The following is a 23,156-nucleotide window of genomic DNA, read 5'->3' as shown; positions in this document are numbered from 1 at the left end:
ACTGTGTTGTAGAGTTGTATTTTTCGTCGTTACAAATTAATTGTTTCTGCGAAAGCCAAAGATCAAGAAGCGAAAAAATAAAAAATTACAAAGTCTTTAAATTATTAAAAATAAAGAGAATTATTATAAACTAAATTTTAAAAAAGTTCAGGAAGTGGATCAGAAGATAAACAATTCGGAGTTTAATCAATCAATGGTAACATAAATATGTACTTAGGATTTTTATATTTCGATATTTATGAATACTTATGTATTTCTTTACAGACAACTTATTTCCACAAATTAATAGGAGCATCAGAGGACTTAAGATTCTGCGAGATATGTAAAATGGTGAAAAGACTGGTAATTTATGTATATGATTACTATATTAATAAAATTAACAATATATATATATTAAAATATCAATAAATTGTGTTTTATTATAAATTGGTATAGCCGTCAGATTTGACGGATATATTCATCAAGTGTGATTAGTCAACAATGACCGATTAATGCATCATTTTTTTATTTGTTAACTGTGATGGATATATCCATCAAGCATGATTAGTCAATCATGACTAATATTTATATCATCCATGATTAGTAAACAACAAAGTGTGAGCAGCTCAAATATATGTTTTAAAGTCGATAGAATTCATAAGTGCGAGGGTGATGCAACATCACATGTACACAAATGTTTCCATCACTTTTTACATATTGCCCTTAAGAAAGTGATGGGAGCTTTGTTCTACGCAATGATGGGTATATTCTCAGTAGTGACAGTCAATTGACCGGTCAAATGACTGTCACTGTTCTTATAGGGTACGTTATACATAACAATATAAAAAACTAAACTATAATTACATTTTGTGGTAATGTCGTTAAAACCCACTTTCCATCAACATTTATTGGCCAAATCTTGTCTAGCTTGCATGGAAATTGAAGGCAAAAACACTAGAGTGCCGCCTCTGACAAGAACATATGCTTGGAAAGTATATTTTCCAAGATTTTAAAAATATAAATATAAAATAAATTTAATTTGTTGCAGAACAATTAAAAAAGTTCTACCAAGTTTAAATATTTTTTTGGTACTAAAAGAAGTTGCCAGATGTTGTAATGCAGGGATGGAGATATATTTTAAGTGCATTTCTATTAAATTATTATTAATATTAATTATTCTGTGACAAAAAAGAAAAATATGACTTTGAATGACTTTATTGTCTTATTTAAAATTTTTACAATTTTAAAGTTTTTAAAATCCCAACTTATTTTAAAATTTCAAACCGTTTGGAGATTTTTAACAAAAAATTTACTTTAAACGACTTTCATCGAATTGCTTCGACTTTCTCAAGTTTCAGAAAGAATTCAGAAAGAAGAAAAGAAAACAATTTTTAAAATTTTGTATGAAAACTACTCAGTTTTTGTTAGTGTTTTTCATATAAAATTTTAAATATTGTTTTACATTCTTCTTTCTGAATACTGGCCTTATTTTTAACCCGAAAAGTCGTCTTATGATTTTTTAAAAGAATTACTTAAAATGTTTGCAAATTTCTTGAAAATTTTATCAGCCAAAATCTACATTAAACATTTCTTTAAGTTCTTTTCGAACTTTCCCAATTTTTACGAGAACGAATTTTAAATAAAATTAAAAAAGTTTTTTTTTTAATTCAAAAATGGAGTATCTGCAAAATTCGAAATAAATTTTACAAAACTTTAAAAATGTTTACTTTAATAGATAGAAAACTTGAAGAAGACTAAAATAATATAAAAATTCGGATATGTCATAAAAAGTTGTTAAAGTCGACTATTCTATATAAAAAAATAGAAAAATTCGAAAACATTAAGAAATACAGGCGTTTAATTGGGAAAATAAAGTCGACTTTTTATCATAAATAATTTGTGAAAAAAATCATTTTTCAATTAAAAACTCGAGAAAGTCGGATAAAATTAAATAAATTTACTTTTAAATCTACTTGAAAGTCCTTTAAATTCGACCAGTTTTTTGAAAATTTTTTACGTAGGCCTATCTGTAAACTTGAAAACTAAATATGAGGAAATGTAGGCCGGACCTCCCTCTACAGATCCCCATATTTCGATTTTTGGCACAAAGTAAAAATTGGACCCTTAAGGTCCAAAAACAAATTGAGTGATTTTGTCCAAAAACAGTTTTTTGAAAATTTTGTTCCGATGCCTATCTGTAAACGTGAAAACTAAATATGAGGAAATGTTGGCCGGACCTCCCTCTATAGATCCCCATATTTCGATTTTTGGCACAAAGTAAAAATTGGACCCTTATGGTCCAAAAACAAATTGCGTGATTTTGTCAAAAAATAGTTTTTTGAAAATTTTGTTCGGAGGCCTATCTGTAAACATTGAAACTAAATATGAGGAAGTGTAGGCCGGACCTCCCTCTATAGGTCCCCATATTTCGATTTTTGGCACAAAGTAAAAATTGGATCCTTAAAGTCCAAAAACAAATTGAGTGATTTTGTCCAAAAACAGTTTTTTGAAAATTTTGTTCCGATGCCTATCTGTAAACGTGAAAACTAAATATGAGGAAATGTTGTCCGGACCTCCCTCTATAGATCCCCATATTTCGATTTTTGGCACAAAGTAAAAATTGGACCCTTATGGTCCAAAAACAAATTGAGTGATTTTGTCAAAAAATTGTTTTTTGAAAATTTTGTTCGGAGGCCTATCTGTAAACATGAAAACTAAATATGAGGAAATGTAGGCCGGACCTCCCTCTATAGATCCCCATATTTCGATTTTTGGCACAAAGTAAAAATTGGACCCTTAAGGTCCAAAAACAAATTGAGTGATTTTGTCCAAAAATAGTTTTTTGAAAATTTTGTTCGGAGGCCTATCTGTAAACATGAAAACTAAATATGAGGAAATGTAGGCCGGACCTCCCTCCATAGGTCCCCATATTTCGATTTTTGGCACAAAGTAAAAATTGGACCCTTAAGGTCCAAAAACAAATTGCGTGATTTTGTCAAAAAATAGTTTTTTGAAAATTTTGTTCGGAGGCCTATCTGTAAACATTGAAACTAAATATGAGGAAGTGTAGGCCGGACCTCCCTCTATAGGTCCCCATATTTCGATTTTTGGCACAAAGTAAAAATTGGACCCTTAAAGTCCAAAAACAAATTGAGTGATTTTGTCAAAAAATAGTTTTTTGAAAATTTTGTTCGGAGGCCTATCTGTAAACATGAAAACTAAATATGAGGAAATGTAGGCCGGACCTCCCTCTATAGGTCCCCATATTTCGATTTTTGGCACAAAGTAAAAATTGGACCCTTAAGGTCCAAAAACAAATTGAGTGATTTTGTCCAAAAATAGTTTTTTGAAAATTTTGTTCGGAGGCCTATCTGTAAACATGAAAACTAAATATGAGGAAATGTAGGCCGGACCTCCCTCTATAGGTCCCCATATTTCGATTTTTGGCACAAAGTAAAAATTGGACCCTTAAGGTCCAAAAAGAAATTGAGTGATTTTGTCCAAAAACAGTTTTTTGAAAATTTTGTTCCGATGCCTATCTGTAAACATGAAAACTAAATATGAGGAAATGTAGGCCGGACCTCCCTCTATAGATCCCCATATTTCGATTTTTGGCACAAAGTAAAAATTGGACCCTTAAAGTCCAAAAACAAATTGAGTGATTTTGTCAAAAAATAGTTTTTTGAAAATTTTGTTCGGAGGCCTATCTGTAAACATAAAAACTAAATATGAGGAAATGTAGGCCGGACCTCCCTCTATAGATCCCCATATTTCGATTTTTGGCACAAAGTAAAAATTGGACCCTTAAAGTCCAAAAACAAATTGAGTGATTTTGTCAAAAAATAGTTTTTTGAAAATTTTGTTCGGAGGCCTATCTGTAAACATGAAAACTAAATATGAGGAAATGTAGGCCGGACCTCCCTCTATAGATCCCCATATTTCGATTTTTGGCACAAAGTAAAAATTGGACCCTTAAGGTCCAAAAACAAATTGAGTGATTTTGTCCAAAAACAGTTTTTTGAAAATTTTGTTCGGAGGGCTATCTGTAAACGTGAAAACTAAATATGAGGAAATGTTGGCCGGACCTCCCTCTATAGATCCCCATATTTTGATTTTTGGCACAAAGTAAAAATTTGACCCTTATGGTCCAAAAACAAATTGAGTGATTTTGTCCAAAAACAGTTTTTTGAAAATTTTGTTCCGATGCCTATCTGTAAACGTGAAAACTAAATATGAGGAAATGTAGGCCGGACCTCCCTCTATAGATCCCCATATTTCGATTTTTGGCACAAAGTAAAAATTGGACCCTTAAGGTCCAAAAACAAATTGAGTGATTTTGTCCAAAAATAGTTTTTTGAAAATTTTGTTCGGAGGCCTATCTGTAAACATGAAAACTAAATATGAGGAAATGTAGGCCGGACCTCCCTCTATAGATCCCCATATTTCGATTTTTGGCACAAAGTAAAAATTGGACCCTTAAAGTCCAAAAACAAATTGAGTGATTTTGTCAAAAAATAGTTTTTTGAAAATTTTGTTCGGAGGCCTATCTGTAAACATAAAAACTAAATATGAGGAAATGTAGGCCGGACCTCCCTCTATAGATCCCCATATTTCGATTTTTGGCACAAAGTAAAAATTGGACCCTTAAGGTCCAAAAACAAATTGAGTGATTTTGTCCAAAAACAGTTTTTTGAAAATTTTGTTCGGAGGGCTATCTGTAAACGTGAAAACTAAATATGAGGAAATGTTGGCCGGACCTCCCTCTATAGATCCCCATATTTTGATTTTTGGCACAAAGTAAAAATTTGACCCTTATGGTCCAAAAACAAATTGAGTGATTTTGTCCAAAAACAGTTTTTTGAAAATTTTGTTCCGATGCCTATCTGTAAACGTGAAAACTAAATATGAGGAAATGTTGGCCGGACCTCCCTCTATAGATCCCCATATTTCGATTTTTGGCACAAAGTAAAAATTGGACCCTTATGGTCCAAAAACAAATTGAGTGATTTTGTCAAAAAAAAGTTTTTTGAAAATTTTGTTCGGAGGCCTATCTGTAAACATGAAAACTAAATATGAGGAAATGTAGGCCGGACCTCCCTCTATAGGTCCCCATATTTCGATTTTTGGCACAAAGTAAAAATTGGACCCTTAAGGTCCAAAAACAAATTGAGTGATTTTGTCCAAAAACAGTTTTTTGAAAATTTTGTTCGGAGGGCTATCTGTAAACGTGAAAACTAAATATGAGGAAATGTTGGCCGAACCTCCCTCTATAGATCCCCATATTTCGATTTTTGGCACAAAGTAAAAATTGGACCCTTATGATCAAAAAGTTGTTTTTTCTTATTATTTTGAACAATAACAAAATTAAAATTAAATATTACTTTTTGGTTTTTACTTATAAATGTATTTATTTATGATTATAATTAATAATTATTAGTTTTTGTTTTAAATAATTTTATTTCACATATAAAGTTTGTTGAAAATATATGAAAAGTTTGTTAAAAGCCGAAAATCCTCTCCCATGTTCAAAAAAAGAAGAAGAGTGGATATTCAGTGTAAATTGATGTACACCACATAATTATATATGAATTTTGTACTAAATTTATGTACAATAACTTGGCAGCACTGAAAATTATGTCTGCAAAGCCGAAAACACTCAATTTTCGTCTGCACATATTTCTCAGAGAGGATTTTTATTTATTCTCTCTGCAAAATGAGTGAAAAACAAAAAAGTTTGCCAGAAAGTTTGTTAAGTTCACGGGTACGCAACATCGTATTGGGAGCCCGTTCGTTCATATACAACATTATGAAAATATTGACAGAATAAAATAATGGTATTGCCAGCATCAAATCTAAAAAACATTAAAATGTATTTCAGTTAAAATTCTGTTTTTGCATATACTTTTTATACCCTACACCACTTTAGTGGGGAGGGTATATTGGATTTGTGCTGATGTTTGTAACATACAAAAATATTCGTCCTAGACCCACCTTAAAGTATACCAATCGACTTAGAATCGTTTTCTGAGTCGATTAAGATATGTCCGTCCGTCCGTCCGTCTGGCTGGCTGTCCATGTAAACCTTGTGCGCAAGGTACAGGTCGCAACGTTTTATTTGACCCAAGGACGAAGCCTATTGAAAATGGTTAAAATCGGTCCATTATTTCACCTAGCCCCCATAGAACCCCCCGAAAAGGGCTTCTGAGCTCATAATTATGTTAAATATACAGATAAATCGATAAAATACGGCACAACTAAGTTTTATAGAAGTCTTGATGACCCTGCCAAATTTCATAAAGATCGGGCCACATTTGACCCTAGCTCCCATACAAAGTCCCCTTCAGAAAATGACTTCAATGTCCAAAAATAACTTATAAACACAAATATCGCGATAAAATTCAGCACAATAAAATATTATGTAAATATAAATATATTCACAAAATTTTATCGGGCTTGGTCCATATTTGCCCCTAGCCCCCATATAAAGCCTCTTTCAGAAAATTAGTTTTTCATCCATAAACTGCTTAAATGTATCGGAACAAGGGAATATTGAAAATAAATGCTTTATTATGAAAAATAAATCACATTTAATATTCATAACTGGTGTAGGGTATCATATGGTCGGTCACGCCCGACTATACTTTCTTACTTGTTTAATAATGGATTATTAAGCTAAAAGTCGTTGTTAACTAATGTACACTTTAAGGTCATAATAATGTTTTTTTTGTATAAGACTGTAAGATTTTAGAATATATCGCTTATTTACTCCAAAAGTGTCATAACTTAAAGTTTGGGTTTTCATGAACTGAGTGCCAAATATCCGCCGTTTTTTCATAACTTAAATTAATTATAATTTTATGACTTAAAATATCCAATCAAGTTGATATTAGATTATTTTCTTTAATAACCCGAACTAAATATTTTTAAGTCTTTTAGTTGGGAATTGTACAAATAAAAATTTGTATATGTAAAAAAGTATTTTTATTGATGCAGTGTTAGTGTATACAGAATTGATGTGCCCCATTTGTAAAATAAATTAAAAATCGAATGTAAACTTTAGACGCTAATACACATCATTTTGAAAACGTCGTTTTTATTGAATATATTGCTTTTGAAATTGCAAAGTTGACAATTCCGTGTCTGGCTTTGTGCTTATTAGTGTTGATAATTTTTATTATTAGGCGCAATTTACATGAAGACTTTTCAGACGTCTGTTTTTTCCAATTCTCTTTTGAGAATCTTCCAAAAAATCATGAACATTTATACGGTGATTTTTTACATGCAACTATGCATGTCTTTTTTTGATGTTTAATTGTATAATCCTTTTTAATTACTTATTCGTAATAAAAATAAAACGAAATTTTTAACATAAAAACCATTTAATTTGATTTAAAAAAATTTAATAACACGCTATAGTATTTTTCAATGCAAATTTTAAATTTTTCATGTAAAAAAAAGACATAATTATTTTTTTACATGAGCATAATATCAACAGTACGAATGAGTTTAAAGAGGAATGTCAAAAACAATCATGAAAATCCCAAATCATGTTTGTTTTCTTACCCCCCATTCTTCTCTACACCGCTCACCACCAATCATCGACAAACATGAAAACAGACGTCTGGGCAAACATGAAAAAAAATCATCGTGTAAATTGGGTGTTACAAAGGTGTGCAGGATGCACTAAGTAAGGTGAAATTGTCAAGGCAGCTGATTTTTATTTGTTTATTTAAAAAGTGCTTGGGTTATGTCAAAAATAATTTATTTATTTTTATTCTAACATAAAAATTAAATTTGTGTTTTCTAACGAAAAAATTTCAAACCAAAAATTATGAATGAAAATGCTAATAAAAGGGTTCCAAATGAAGAAATTCAGATGAACCAGCAATAAGACGTTGTCCTGCTGCGAATACAATTTAAATGTAACGACGGTTTTATAGGTAATATTGTGAAATACGCAAAAAATTTTCTTTCCAATATTTATTATTTTTCAATTTTAGAAATTTCATTTTGACAAAACCCATACTCAAAACAACAAAAAAATATTGTGTTTGTTGTGGTTGTTGCCCAAACGCTCTCACCTTACTTATTACATCATGAAGGTGTGTGTTGGAAATCGCTGCAAAATTTACTAAACAATTTTATTTTAACGATAAATCTCTGCATTTATGCGCAAAATTTTGCTTAAAATCGCTATATTTTGCCTATATTTAAGCTCTGTCTACACGTGCAATAACTTTGAAGATTTATGTTTACAATATTATTGTTCAGCTCCAGCACAATTTTCCAAGATTTTATATAAATATATATATAAACACACACATTTTCAAATTTTAATGAGACGTACATCTCTTTGTATTTATTTATATTTTACATCGTTGAAATATTATTGCCAAGACCACGAAATGCTTTTGTTGACGATCGAAAAAAAGTTAATTGTAATTTACAAAGCGTAAAATTGGTGGCAAATAATATTTAGGTACCGTTATCAGTTTACTCGTTATAATCTTCCAACAAAGTTGTAATTAAAGCGGAGCTTAACTATATGATTTCAGTAACTAATTGTTTTTTAATCATAAAGGCTGCCAAACTAAATATCGAGGAATTATAAGGCGCAATTTACATGAAGACTTTTCAGACGTCTGTTTTTTCCAATTCTCTTTTGAGAATCTTCCAAAAAATCATGAACATTTATACGGTGATTTTTTACATGCAACTATGCATGTCTTTTTTTGATGTTTAATTGTATAATCCTTTTTAATTACTTATTCGTAATAAAACTAAAATGAAATTTTTAACATAAAAACCATTTTAGTTTGATTTAAAAAAAATTAATAACACGCTATAGTATTTTTTTAATGCAAATTTTAATGTTTTCATGTAAAAAAAAGACATAATTATTTTTTTGCATGAGCATAATATCAACAGTACGAATGAGTTTAAAGAGGAATGTCAAAAACAATCATGAAAATCCCAAATCATGTTTGTTTTCTTACCCCCCATTCTTCTCTACCCCGCTCACCGCCAATCATCGACAAACATGAAAACAGACGTCTGGGCAAACATGAAAAAAAATCATCGTGTAAATTGGGTGTAAGTTAGTGTTGTTGTAAGCGCATGTATATGTCTTAGGCGCAATTTACATCAAGACTTTTCAGACGTCTGTTTTATCCAATTCTCTTTTGAGAATCTTCCAAAATATCATGAACATTTATACGGTGATTTTTTACATGCAACTTTTCATGTCTTTTTTGATGTTTAGTGTAAATAAAATTAAATTTTTAACATAAAAACAATTTAGTTTTATTAAAAATAATAAATGGTATTTTTTTTTAATGCAAATTTTAATGTTTTCATTAAAAAAAACACGTAATTATTTTTTTACATGAGTATAATATCAACAGTACGAATGAGTGTAGAGAGGAATTTCAAAAACAATAATGAAAATCCTAAATCATGTTTGTTTTCTTACCCTTCATTCTTCTCTAACCCGCTCACCACCAATCATCGACAAACATGAAAACAGACGTCTGGGCAAACATGAAAAAAATCATCGTGTAAATTGGGTGTTATTTTCATTAAATTTGTAAGTTAATAAAATAAGCAAGCCCTTTCTTTTAAATTTACAAAAGCTATGCATTATTATGTTTTGGATTCTGTTACATTTTCATAAATAAAAAGTTTTGACTTTCGATTTTGCTTTAATTTTGCGTCCAAATACCAAACGATATAGAAGAGATATGTAAATAATATAAAAAGTATTTCTGTGGAAAATATGTTTTAACTTAAAACTTTATAAAAGCGAAAAATCGATTTTTCATTCATAGTTTTCCAAACTAAAGGTTAAATATAACAAACAAAAGGCGGGGTTATTCAAACATTCGGAAAATTCGAAGGTCTGATTTAGCTTTAGCGCAGCTCAATCCATTTTATCGTTTTTGAACCGCCTACGGTGATTTGTTCTTGAACGAGCTGGCAGCACTGAAGTTCATTTTATGTAAATTCACCATGATTATTCCGATTGTTAATTTCTCAATGCTATCTTGCCACAAGAATTGAGCAAATGCCCTGCGAACGACAGCTGATTGTATTGTTGTTGTGTTTTGGTATTTTCTATCCTGCAATTTGCGAGGAACATTTTTGTAAAATGTCAACAATTTTGCATTGTGAATTTGAAGTATTTGGAATTGTACAAGGTAATATAAAATTAATTAGTATTGCTGTGCAGCTCATATTTTTGTAATTATTTAATTTCTATTTTTAGGAGTCTCGTTTCGTATGGTAAATCAATTGATTTATTATATTTTAAAATAAAAGAAACAAATGCAGACATTTGAAGGAATGTGTTTGTTTTTTTTTTCTTTTTATATCTATTAGATAGCAATGTTTTGAAAATCATAAACATTTTAGAGCACGTAAGTCTTTAACATTACATTACTCTTCGGATATAAAGATGAAAATTTATATTTTTATTTGGCAAAAAGCAAAATATTTTTAATTTTAAAATGTGAATTTTAAATATGAATGCTTGCATTTATTATGCAAATTAAATTTAACCTATTCTGTAAATCAGTATTTCTACAAATGTCTGGCATTAAATAATAGTTATCGATAAAATTATTACGCAAATGATTGAAATAAATGTAAAGTTTACAGAAAAACAGGCGAAATCTTTGGGCGTACGTGGTTGGTGTATGAATACACGCAATGATACTGTTAAGGGCGAAATTGAGGCTCCCCCGGAAGAATTTGCTCAAATGTAAGCACTTACATATATAATATTGAAGAAATCTACATATCGATTATCTACCAGATCTGTAAATGAATTATTCATTTTTTAATTCGCGAATTATTCAAGCATTGAATTAGTAAAATTTTAATTCTTTTTCAAAAAATTTGGTAAATTAATTTGGAAAAACTAATTGCAATTCATTTCCAATTCAAATGAATTGCAATTCGTTTCTAATTTAAATGTATTTGTCAAAGTAAATTGCAATTTATTTCCAATAAAATTGAATTGACTTTGAATTAATTCAAATGAATTAGAAATTCCATGATATACCGGAATTGTTAGATAGCGTCATAATAGGAATTGAACTTCAAACACCATGTTTTTATTTTGATAAGTTTTTTCAATTTTTGTACCGAATATTTTAATTTTTGTAGGAGAAATTCCCATTTATCATTTCCCTAGATTTGCTCTTGAATTTTATTGATTGCAACCAAGGTTGGCAACCGTTATCGCTAAGCTATCGTTACCGCTAAAATACCATTTCATCACTAGTACTGTTACCGCTAAAATTCCGATACCGAAACAAGCCAAAATACCGATATCGCTAAAATAACAATACCGAAAAAAGTCAAAATACCGATAACGCTAAAATATCGTTACCAAAATAAGTCAAAATACCCATACCGTGAAAATATCGTTACCGTGTCTATGGACTATACTATAAACTAGACTGGACCAGACTCTAGGCAAGACTATAGACTAGACAGGGATAGACTGGACTATACTAGACTATAGACCAGACTATAGACTAGACTATAGACAGATTCGCAACTCGTTTTTACAAATTCATTTGAATTGAAAATGAGTTGAAATTCATTTCTGCCTTATTCGTTTGAATTGGCTCAAATTTCATTCAGTTCTTTTTTCTTGTGAAAGAAATTAATTCAAAATTAAGCTAATTCAAAGGAATTATGAATAATTCATTTAAAAATGAATAATTCATTTACAGTTCTGTTATCTACTAGAAGACTGGCATAACTCCAAAAAGAAAAAACCTTTCGACCAAACAGCTTTCTTTTATAAAATGTTACTATTTCTTAAATAACTTTTAATCAGAAAAACAAAATTTTGCGTTATGCCAGTCTTGTAGTAAAAGTGTAACATATATGTACTTATTTTAAAATTTTATTCGATTTTAAGGAAAATATGGCTCGAAAAAACTGGAAGTCCAACTAGTCGTATAGATAAAGTTATTTTTGGCGATGTAAAGGAATTAGATAACTTTACATTCGAAAGCTTTACAATTAAATATTAAATAGTTTATTGTTATCTAGTAATATTTATTTTAAAACAATAAATATATATACAGTTCTTATATACTATAGTAATCTGTGTTATATTATTATAATTTTTTTTTAATTTAAACTTAAATTTAGATTATAAGAAAGAGATTATACAAAAAGTTAAAAATCGTCTTTAAATTTCACTTTAGTTTATTTACATTTCAGCTTTGTTTATATACATATGTATATAAAATTCCGAAAAACACTGGATTGAAATGAAATAAATGCCTATATTCTTAAACGGACAAGCCTCTATTTATTATTATTCTTAAAAAACAAGTAAGAAAGTATAGTCGGGCGTGGCCGACCATATGATACCCTACACCTGTTATGAATATTAAATGTGATTTATTTTTCGTAATAAAGCATTTATCTTCAATATTCCCTTGTTCCGATACATTTAAGCAATTTATGGATGAAAAACTAATTTTCTGAAAGAGGCTTTATATGGGGGCTAGGGGCAAATATGGACCAAGCCCGATAAAATTTTGTGAATATATTTATATTGACATAATATTTTATTGTGCTGAATTTCATCGCGATATTTGTGTTTATAAGCTAATTTGGGACATTCAAGTAATTTTCTGAAGGGGACTTTGTATGGGAGCTAGGGTCAAATGGGGCCCGATCTTTATGAAATTTAGCAGGGTCATCAAGACTTCTATAAAACTTAGTTGTGCCGTATTTTATCGATATATCTGTATATTTAACATAATTATGAGCTCAGAAGCCCTTTTCGGGGGGTTCTGTTCTATGGGGGCTAGGTGAAATAATGGACCGATTTTAACCATTTTCAATAGGCTTCGTCCTTGGGTCAAATAAAACGTGCGTGCCAAATTTCATCCAATTATCTTGAAAATTGCGACCTGTACCTTGCGCACAAGGTTTACATGGACAGCCAGCCAGCCGGCCAGACGGACGGACGGACGGAAATAGCTTAATCGACTCAGAAAACGATTCTAAGCCGATTGGTATACTTTAAGGTGGGTCTAGGACGAATATTTTTGTATGTTACAAACATCAGCACAAATCCAATATACCCTCCCCACTAAAGTGGTGTAGGGTATAAAAATATGATGCATACATAACATGAACTCTATGTTAAAAAAAATATGTATGTGAACATTGTATTGCAAATTGCAATTCAACGAGTCGAATTGGGATTTAAAAAAAAACTACAAATTTATACAGTAACGAATCAAATGTGGATCGAGTGTGTCAATGTAATATTATATAATCACCTTGAACAAAGGCATATATAAGGATTATCCATCCGAATCAAATTTTGTAAACGGTGTTTGGCAATCATACGTTTGTGCCGGTTCACACAGGAAAACTTTTTTTTGGGGAACTTTTGATTTTGTGTGTGGGAGAGAGATGGTTGATATTTCTTTCTCTTTTTCTTTAGAGCCTACATATATACAAGTCTATGTTTAAACAAGTACGAATGTATAGTCGGGCATGGCTTATGATACCCTACACCAGTGAATATGTTAAAAATGTGGACTTTTTTTAAATAATAAAGCATTTAATTTGGTTTTTACCTTAATTCCGGAATATTTTTACTTTTTGTTAAGAAAAAAAGTTATTTGTGTTATTGGTGCTTATAAATCTATTTTGAACTTCATGTAATTTTCTGAAAAGGAGTTTGTATGGAGGCTAGGGTCAAATGAGGCCTGATTATTACGAAAATCAGCAGTGTCATTTAGGCTTTTATAAAACTAAGTTTTCCGATTTTTATTGACATACTAGAACATTTAACATAATTATGATCTCAAACTACAAATTTTAACCATTTTCAATAGTCTTCGTCTTTGGGTCAAAAGAAGAGTATGAGCCAAATTTTATCAAATTATCTTGAAAATTGCGACCTGTAGCGTACGCACAAGCTTTACATGGATAAACAGACGGACATAGCAAAATCGACTCAGAAAGTGATTCTGAGCCGATTGGGTAGGATCAATATTTTTGTGTTACAAACATCAGCCCAAGCACATAATACCCTCCACACTATAGTAGTGTAGGGTATACAAACTTATAAACAATAAGCAGATGGGCAACAAACCTACCTATCTATCAAAATATTTCTATTATTTTCGTAACTTTTATGTTAAAAATACAAGTGGGCTTATGAGGTCACCGTCTTAAAACACTGAAATTGTGCTATAATAAAATTTTCTTAAATTCACCACAAACGGCGAATACCTATTTTTGTTTTAGTTACTGACCAAGGTATATTAATTATAAGGTAGTGTTAACAGAGCAGCTGATTGTTTTTTGCTAATACACTTTGGATTTTTTTTATATCTAGTTTGACAGTGTGCTGGCACTTTGAAGTGTAGGCATGCTGTCAAACTCCATATCAAGGTATATTAATTATAAGGTAGTGTTAACAGAGCAGCTGATTGTTTTTTGCTAATACACTTTGGATTTTTTTATATGTAGTTTGACAGTGTGCTGGCACTTTGAAGTGTAGGCATGCTGTCAAACTCCATATATAAAAAATAAAATGAATTCGCTCCGTATTTCTGAATTCGATGACGACACTACCTTATAATTAATATATCTTGCTCCATATATAAAAAATAAAATGAATTCGCTCCGTATTTCTGAATTCGCCGACGACACTACCTTATAATTAATATATCTTGTTACTGACCATACTTAATTTAATCTATCTTTATATTGAAAAATGAAGTCTGGTAACTCTATGTTATAGTTAATATGACGTTTTAGTACAAAGTTATTTTACATATTTTATAGAAAATATATTAAAAAACTTCATAAACAAGTTTAGTTATTAATAAAATAGATAGTTTTACAAAAGAGACCAAAAATAAAAAAACTGTGCGAAATGAAAATGTCAAACAATATGTCAAATTATAATCGACGAAAGTAGGACGAAAGCAAGTGTCATCAATATTGAAAAGAAGAAAATATCTTTAAACAATACACATTTTTTTGTTGTATAAAACTGATTAAAATTAACAATTTAAAAAGAAATTTTACATTTTTCGTGTGCTTCAAATGCCGAAAGAGTTTTAGACATTTGCAATTTCTTTAAGGTAAATTATAGTTGTAATATTTAATATAAATGTTAAAGATTAAATAAAAAGAAAAAATCCTTTTGGTTGATTTCGTTATCATCCTTATTTATCTTCCATATTTCTTTGTATTATGTTCTTGTTTTATTTTGTATCTTTTTTAATCACTTTTCTCTTGTCATCTCTTTTTTCTCGTTTTTCAGTAGAACGAGTGCCATAAAGCAAAATGTAAGAAAAAGTCAGTTCAGTGAATTTTTGTGAATATTTGCAAACTTGTAATATTTTTTCAAAAGATTATTGTAAGAAAAAAAAAAAACAAAAAGAAAACTTTGAGTAAAACAATTGAAAAATGTAAACTTATTAATTTTGTTGTGGAATGTAGTATAGAAGGATTCTGGGATGTCAGTAACGATTATGACTTGTGGCAACTAATATTCGTATTCACAAGGTTCTGAGATACACAAATACAATAATTTCTTCCAAAGGATATTTTTTGTGTAACGCCCTTAAATATTTGTTAATTAATATCGTGTTAATAAAAATGATTTATTTCGGCATTGAATGAAAATAATCCTGTAAAGTTTTTAAAGATAGAGACTTTCAATTTTAAATATTTTTTGCAATTCTGTAAAATATTAATTGCCTTGCCTAATTTGTATGTGTGCTGCCTAAAAGCACAATAAAAATGGATCAATTTTCACATGATCTAACAGTGGCCTTGGAAGAAACTTCCTTACTAGATCGTGCACGCGTCAGTCGTTGGGGCCAACAGAGAAGACGTACACGGTCAACTGGCAATTTACGTAAGTAAGATCTCGTTTTGCTGATAACAAACATAATTGTAAATAAGTTTTTGCGCATTTCTATGCCATTGACGAAGAAATCATCAAATAATATGTTCTATGTTAAACTTTTAGCATGTGCTCCACAACCAACAGAGGATTCCAGCAGTCCTACTGACATAGCCCATGGAACTACACAAAATACACACCATCCAACAAACACAAACAACAATGATGGACTTGATACTCAAAACATTCATTTACCGAGTGACTCGGATGAAAAAGATGAAGCGGGTGTACCACGTCTACCTTGCAAGGCGTTGAACCAAGCATCAGTGCGCTTAATGGGCACATTAGAATCTGATTCCTTAAATGAGACCTTCAGTCCAGCGAGGTAACAAATTATTCTCTTTAAATAGATAAAATTGCTTTTTAAATAAAGAATTTATCTTGTAGATTTTTCAAACCGAATGCGCGCCGGAAGCGCAAATTAAAACGGATTACAATGGACTATGAAATGAGTACAGGTGTAGAGCTACAAACTGAATTATTGGAGCCACCAACCACGTCAAACTGTTTATCGCCTACTGCTAGCGGTAGTGGAAATATTGATGGTGGTACTGCTACTACTATTGCTGGATGCACCGGTGGAATAATGCGCAAACGAGTTCTTAAGCCAGACCCGAACTCTCGTTCACAGCTCTTCTTTTGTGGCAAACGCAAGCGTTCGAATCGTGATCGTTATCATGAACACGACCATTCATCTAGCATGCCACGACACAACAACCATTTAGATGAATATCGAATGAGACCACGTAGCTTTTCATCAACTTCGAAACCTCATAGCGATCGTCTCTTGCCCTTGAACAAAGGTTTATTGTCAAAAATTGAACGCATCTCACAGCAACAAAAGACTGAAACTGCCACCACCAGCAGCGCAGCATTGGAATATTTGGCGTCGTCAGGATCGACAACACAACAACAAGCCGATGGCACATCGTCAACCACTATTGAGCAGGACACAGCTACTTCGTATTGCAACACGGATGGAGAAACACAAAATTCCATAGGAATGTTTGTGCCTTCTCCCTTAATGGCAGCTGATGACATAGTCGAAACTATTGAAGAGTCGTCTTTGCCTCAAATCAGTCAATTTAATGCAATGTCACAACAGCAGCAACAACAGTTGCAGCAGCAAGAGAACAATTTTCGTAATCATCGTAAGAAAAGTAGTGGCCATCACAATCGCCGCCGCCTTTTACAGTTTGCGGTCAACCAACATTCTATGGATTGTGAGGAGTTAAATGACTTTAGTTCTAGCTCTTTGAGTTCTTCCGATTCTGAAGACAATAATGCTGCCAACGATACGGATCGAGAGGGTGACGATGAATTGACAGACTGGCCAGGTAACGAAAGCATTTGCGGTGAGCTAAAATATGACAGCAAACGTAAGCTTACGAAACGAAATGCTCTACCACAAATAAAATCCGATCCGGAAAGTGTAAATTCCATGTTAATGGCTGAAGACGATACTGTTATGTCCAACACTACTGCCGTTGGAGATAGTTCCTCCCTAAACTGGCCCCCTTCAAGTGCCGCTGAATATCGCGAAGCTGTGGACTTACCATTCCAATCATCCGAGCCCATAACTATAGCCGCTAAAACGGGATTTTCATCTATATGCCGCGGTAATGTGAATATTGCAGCCGAAGAGCATTTGATTATGCCACTCAAACAGATCGAAAGTGAAATGTCAGGTGAAACATCTAATCCATTTCTCTCTTCACCACCATGCCAACCGAACGAAGTTCGTGAAATACGAGCCGGTTGTCGTCGTGTAAAAGGCGAACGACCAGGCTTCAGCATTAAGACTTCAGTAAATGAACGATTGGCACGATTTCTTCAAGATCCACGCCAGTTACAAATACGTCTGCCCGATATTGAAATCTACGAACACGAGAGTCTCATCAATTTGGCCACATTGTATTCATTACAGATGTCATTGGATAATGGTTGTGCAGTGCTTAACAAAACGAGGTAAGAGTAATGATGAATACTTTAAATAAATAATTAAATTAATATAATATTGAAAATAATACCTAAATATGGTTAGGTCTAATGAGATCAGGTGTTTTTTTTTATTAAAAGCTGATTTACCAAAAAAACAGTGTTTACAATAAATTATTTAAAAATCAATGTAGGAAAATGTATTTTTAAATAATTTAAAGTTTTTCTAAGTGATTTATGCGCTTTTTGAATCTGCCTTGTCCGACGACCTGAAGCATATTTGATCAGTAGTATATTTGGCATGCCGATTAGGATGACTTTTTAATTTTGACAAAAATACTTTCTCTATCAGTGACATTTCTAAATCTTTTTGCATATACTCGTTTCATATATACCCAGTCATAATCTGGTTGTATTCCTTATGGTGCCTCACTATTGGATACCGTTTTTTCAAATTGGTTTTTGAACGTCTTTATTCAAGGTGGATAATTCCCTTTCCTTAGTACGATCTTTACTTTTCAACCATGTCTCCACACATTTAAGACAGAGATTTATTTGATTAGCTTGTGTCATCATTTGTGTCATCATCGAAAGTATAATTTGTTTATAGTCCGTATGCTTCGATTATGTAGTCACTTGAACTTAACTCCGAACAGCCAGATAGCTAAAACTCCTGCAATTTATGAGTACACACTGGCAGTAAACGTTTATATATTAGCCACGATCTTATTTTTAAATATTTTTGCGAACAGAAATACAAACATATAGACTAATATACAAGGATACTGAAGGAAATTGTTAGAATCCCAGTTTTGAGATCGGAAATAAATTTTATCACTTTAGTTTTGTACAGACTAAATATTATTTATATATCTATTGTTTTCTAATTAATTTCTTTTTCAATATTACAGCAATACAACACAATCCGTTAATATCGATCAGCAAAGTCTTCAGAGTCGTCTATTACTGAGTGATTTTAAAAGACGCTGTTATGACAGTAAAGGCAGTGAACTATTACATAAATAAAATATGAATTATGAAGCTTAGCTCCCATCATCACGCCTCCACTCATTCACTACTCCTCTAACTTAACTATACATATGTATATGTACATATTTAATGTATGTATAACTATGTATGTTGAATAATATTATTGTATGTATATGATTTTAGTCTTTTAGCATCTTAAATCATTTCTAAAATACAATTTAACTTTCTAATAAATTAATTTATATATTTAAATGTATGTGCACCCTATGTCTTAGTAATGTATGTTAATGATTATAATAATTACCACAATTATTCTTGCAAAAATGAAACAGCAACAATTTGATTTATATTATTTTAAAATATAAAGATTTATTTTTATTTGTTTTCTTTTGCTTTTAAGTTAATTTTCTTTTTTTTTTTTTTTGTTTAAACCTATATTACAAAGATTATATCTTTAGAATATAAGAATATTTTTATTAATTTTATTTTGTTGTACAACTTTTAATTGCAATATTTAACAAAAAAAATGTACAAAATTTTCGAGTTTTTTTTAAGTTTTAAATAAAGTTTTTTAATGAATAAAACAAAATTTAAAAATATCTATAGATAATAGTGTAAATATGAATAAATAAAATAAAAACTTAAATTCAAATGAAAAGGAACTGTTCTGCAATAATAATAATAATAACTTGAAAACGAAAGCAAAAACCCTATTCAATCATTCGATTCGCAATATCATTAAAATTAATGTTTTTATCATTATATTTCGTAAAATTCATTAAAATATTTGAACACATTAAATATTTTATTCAAATGAGTTTGGCTTTGTACTATTCTTTGGAACAAAAAAGAAAAACAGTTTTTAATTCATTAATATTTCAAAATAACTTGGTAAAACAAAACTATTTTTTAAGTTAAGAAAACATTACATATTTGTTTATAAGTTTACAAAAATGTTTCCAGAACAAAGAAAGTTTGTTTGAAAAAAATTACCCATTAAATATTGATTTTATAAAAAGAATTAAAATTAATAAAAAAAAATTAAATTCTAAAGTTAGTAACTTAAACACAATGCAAAACCGGAGAATATTTCATAAGATTCGTCTTCTTCTTCGATTAACTCTTCGACATGTTCTCTACTGTAAATACGTATGGGATCTTCATACTCATCCTTGCGAGCCATGACTTTTTTATTTTGTCGAAATATTGATTTATAATTAAACATTTTCAGATTTAGGGCATAATCAAAGAGGGTACTATTCAAAAGTGCTTCATTGTTTACCTCGTCGAATTGAATAGTTTCGGTTTCACTATAGTAATTAAGTTTATATCGATTACTGTAGAAGGTCTCTCGCAGTTGTGCTGTTTTAAATTGTACTAGTAATGTGTTTTCGTCATTAAGTAGGACTGTTTTAATTATATCGCTGCGCACATAATGAACATCCATTTTATGACCCAGATACAAAACGTAGTTTGTTAAATTAGAACCTGGAATAATTAGGGTTCTGCTTATTTTTAAACTTGAATTTCGTATCAAATTCGAGAGGATACTAGTTATACGTGTATTTGGTGATTCGTTAACAATTTTAATACGATTATGTTCAACTTGGAGATTTGCATAGTTTTGCTCTAATTTGTTTTTCTCCGTAGTTATCTTATTAATGTTTATATTTAAAGTTCTCATGCCTTTTTGTAGTTCATTTATCTTAATCTCAGCTTCTGTAAGTTTCTTTTCAAGGTTTCCATTGTGTTCCAGAGTGCTTTCAAGTGTTTCTTGTAACATTTGACATTTGATTGTGTTTCCTGCTTTTGGCACCCTTTCATTAGTTCTTTTGAGTTCCAGCTCTAATTGTGCTATTTTTGAGCGACATTCTCGTAGTTGGTCTTCAAGCAGTGAGGAATTTGGCTCTTCATCTAGTTCCAAGTAAATTTTATGCGTTTTTGGATTATAAGCTCGACACTGTGGACAACTAGTGCTTCTATAAAGAGACAGAAGATTATCTTATTAATATGTGAGTCTTTTCAACTTCGGTATTTGTTTTTGACTTTTAGATTGATGCGTTAAACTTAGGAATTTTATGTTTGATTTCATAACGATCTCTTTAAAATTAACATATTTATGTATCAAATTTCATTATACATACATACAAATTATTCTTAATATTTCGACATGACATTTAATGTAACATTAGTATTCTGAGCTGACAAAAAAATCCTAATTAAGAAATTAAATAGGTACATATTTACCGGCTTTTCCATTGTTGCATACAAACAAAATGATAAATGTGCCCACAAGTAGTGGAGTACAAATTATTATCAGCTCCTTTAAAACGTTCGAAACAAATTGCGCAAGACATTTTTCATTAAGGAATACGCGCACCAAACAAAAACACTTTTATTCTCCCAACAACTCTATTCAGGAATTCAAATTTACTTTTGTACAATTTGCATTTACTTAGATGTATGCAGGATGTCAATTGATCAATGTTTACTACTTTCATTACATGGACTTTAATGCACTGTAATTGTCAAACAGAATATATAAAAAATTGACAGCACAAAATTTTCTCTACGCTACAGTTACCATATTAATACTCCTTATTTCCTTTGTTTGATGGCTATTTAGCGATTTTGAAAGGAGTTTAACAAAGAGAAAGGTATTTTAGCGATTTTAATTACTGTTACCAGATTGATCGATATTTTTGTGTAAATATGTAATTGAAATTATGGAATTTAACGGCTTTTGCATTTTTGAAAGTTGTACTATAAATATGATCAAAAGCCATAATACAACGATTGTTATTGTTATACATTTGATCTCAAGCAAAACTTAAAGAATTATTTGTTTTGATAACTCCATCTAAGTTCTTGAGTGAATGCCAAAGAGCTTTACGTGAGTACCTGCCGTGTTTGCCTATCTCACGGTGGTCTTTTTCATCCACTGGGTGAGCAAAAATGTAACGACGAGCTATCTAATCTCTTGCCATAGTAGTCTCAATCTAACCCCGACAAACGACAAATCCTATATGTCGCTCAACCACATTACTGAGATGGCTCTGTTAATTCGGCAACAGCACCTAGGGGACGTAATTGGTAGTCCGAAACACGGATCATTTTAATAGACACGACTTATTTCAGTGGCCACAAAGACTCACTGTGATAAGTTGAGCATGTTTTAGAGTAAACTCTAACACACTAAAGCATGAAGGAAAATCGCCGATAAATTAAAGAAAGGGCAGTGACGACATTGCACCTCAACTCCGCCTCCGTCTTGCTAAACCATTATTTAGCACATCGTAAGTGATTGGTGGCACTCCATCCGCCAAAAGCACCAGAAAAACTCCACTTCGTATACCCAATCTTTGCATTATCAGCTCAAATCCAAAATTTTATTAATCCACAGTCATGCTCTGTAGTTTCTACTGATCCTAGCATCTGGAAGCGATAACAGAAATGTATCTTGAAAATTATATTATCCTGAGATTTAGGTTTGAACCACAGCCACTATGTGGATTCCGAAGGAACCTCAACCAACTGACCAGCCAGGAGAAGTCCTGTGGGCAACTGGCCACCCATAGTACCAGATTATGTGGTGCTCTGGTTAGACCTCTTTTCAACTAATGCAAGGACTAGGCCATTCAGTGAATTGTAAACACCAGGATATAGTCCCGCAGACTAGAGGTACTGGTAGCACCTTTCTCCCTTCGGATCGCAATACACCAAGATGAGGTCTATCATCAAGGAAACATGCCCGGGGTCCAAGTTTTTGAGCGAATGTAATCAACTCGTAAAGTTTTATCAAGGAAAAGCGATATAAAATGTAATATTATTTCGTTATTGGTAACGAAGTAACCAGTGGATTAATATGGTTTAATCGACTCATAGTGATTCTAAGCCGATTAGTATATTTTATGTTGGATATACGATCAAGATTTTTGTGCTTTACAAACATCTGCAAAAACGTATAATACCCTACTAATCGATGTGCAAATCGAGCTATTTTTGGTGAAAACTTCTTAATATATGTATGAACATTAGGGTCAAAACCAAAATTTGGATACTAAATTTAGAAGAGGCATAAACTGTAGCCCCTATCCATGCTTTTTTCGTGGGTCAAACAATATACTTGCATATATAGAAAATTCAAAAGTTTGTTTAGAGTAAATATCGAAAACTATATCGCTCGAGAAAAAGTGATATACTTTTTTTACGTACTTTGTGGAATGGGTGGGGCCGATTTGAAATTTTCAAAAATTGTATAAAAGTTAAAAAACCCTAA

At 31.2% G+C, this 23,156-nt stretch overlaps 3 protein-coding genes across 4 annotated transcripts; 2 read left to right on the top strand and 1 right to left on the bottom strand.

Annotated features, from left to right (window-relative positions):
* Positions 1-10,015: 10,015 nt before the first annotated feature.
* On the top strand, positions 10,016-12,095 carry LOC119611573 (acylphosphatase-2-like). Its single transcript, XM_037967219.1, has 4 exons — positions 10,016-10,175; positions 10,244-10,260; positions 10,629-10,738; positions 11,912-12,095. The coding sequence occupies exons 1-4, from the start codon at positions 10,043-10,045 to the stop codon at positions 12,024-12,026; spliced, it is 375 nt and encodes a 124-aa protein (XP_037823147.1). The 5' UTR covers positions 10,016-10,042; the 3' UTR covers positions 12,027-12,095.
* A 2,713-nt stretch (positions 12,096-14,808) lies between these two features.
* LOC119611542 lies at positions 14,809-19,669 on the top strand. 2 transcript variants are annotated; one of them, XM_037967173.1, is made up of 5 exons: positions 14,809-15,119; positions 15,305-15,901; positions 16,016-16,274; positions 16,337-17,917; positions 18,799-19,669. In XM_037967173.1, the coding sequence occupies exons 2-5, from the start codon at positions 15,784-15,786 to the stop codon at positions 18,911-18,913; spliced, it is 2,073 nt and encodes a 690-aa protein (XP_037823101.1). In that variant the 5' UTR covers positions 14,809-15,119; positions 15,305-15,783; the 3' UTR covers positions 18,914-19,669. The 2 variants fall into 2 exon arrangements, with proteins under 2 accessions (XP_037823101.1, XP_037823089.1); XM_037967161.1 differs by having other exon boundaries at positions 15,302-15,901.
* Positions 19,670-19,691: 22 nt separating this feature from the next.
* Positions 19,692-21,327, bottom strand: LOC119611549. The gene is made up of 2 exons (XM_037967187.1): positions 21,125-21,327; positions 19,692-20,856 (listed from the first exon to the last, which is right to left on the bottom strand). The coding sequence occupies exons 1-2, from the start codon at positions 21,232-21,234 to the stop codon at positions 19,932-19,934; spliced, it is 1,035 nt and encodes a 344-aa protein (XP_037823115.1). The 5' UTR covers positions 21,235-21,327; the 3' UTR covers positions 19,692-19,931.
* Between the last annotated feature and the right edge of the window lie 1,829 nt (positions 21,328-23,156).

This window comes from Lucilia sericata, unplaced genomic scaffold (assembly GCF_015586225.1).
Source record: "Lucilia sericata isolate MDLA Ls3-8-SP2 unplaced genomic scaffold, ASM1558622v1 Contig000031F_arrow, whole genome shotgun sequence".
Classification (NCBI taxonomy): Eukaryota; Metazoa; Arthropoda; class Insecta; order Diptera; family Calliphoridae; genus Lucilia; species Lucilia sericata.
This window is presented reverse-complemented; position numbering and strand designations above follow the sequence as displayed.

Excerpts from the sequence above, each read along its gene's own strand:
- LOC119611573 (XM_037967219.1), top strand. The coding sequence starts at position 10,043 with ATGCCCTGCGAACGACAGCTGATTGTATTGTTGTTGTGTTTTGGTATT. Across the intron at positions 10,739-11,911 it reads CCGGAAGAATTTGCTCAAAT|GAAAATATGGCTCGAAAAAA; the intron begins GTAAGCACTTAC and ends TTCGATTTTAAG.
- LOC119611542 (XM_037967173.1), top strand. The coding sequence starts at position 15,784 with ATGGATCAATTTTCACATGATCTAACAGTGGCCTTGGAAGAAACTTCC. Across the intron at positions 16,275-16,336 it reads GAGACCTTCAGTCCAGCGAG|ATTTTTCAAACCGAATGCGC; the intron begins GTAACAAATTAT and ends TTTATCTTGTAG. Across the intron at positions 17,918-18,798 it reads GCAGTGCTTAACAAAACGAG|CAATACAACACAATCCGTTA; the intron begins GTAAGAGTAATG and ends TCAATATTACAG.
- LOC119611549 (XM_037967187.1), bottom strand. The coding sequence starts at position 21,234 with ATGTCTTGCGCAATTTGTTTCGAACGTTTTAAAGGAGCTGATAATAAT. Across the intron at positions 20,857-21,124 it reads ATGCAACAATGGAAAAGCCG|AAGCACTAGTTGTCCACAGT; the intron begins GTAAATATGTAC and ends GTCTCTTTATAG.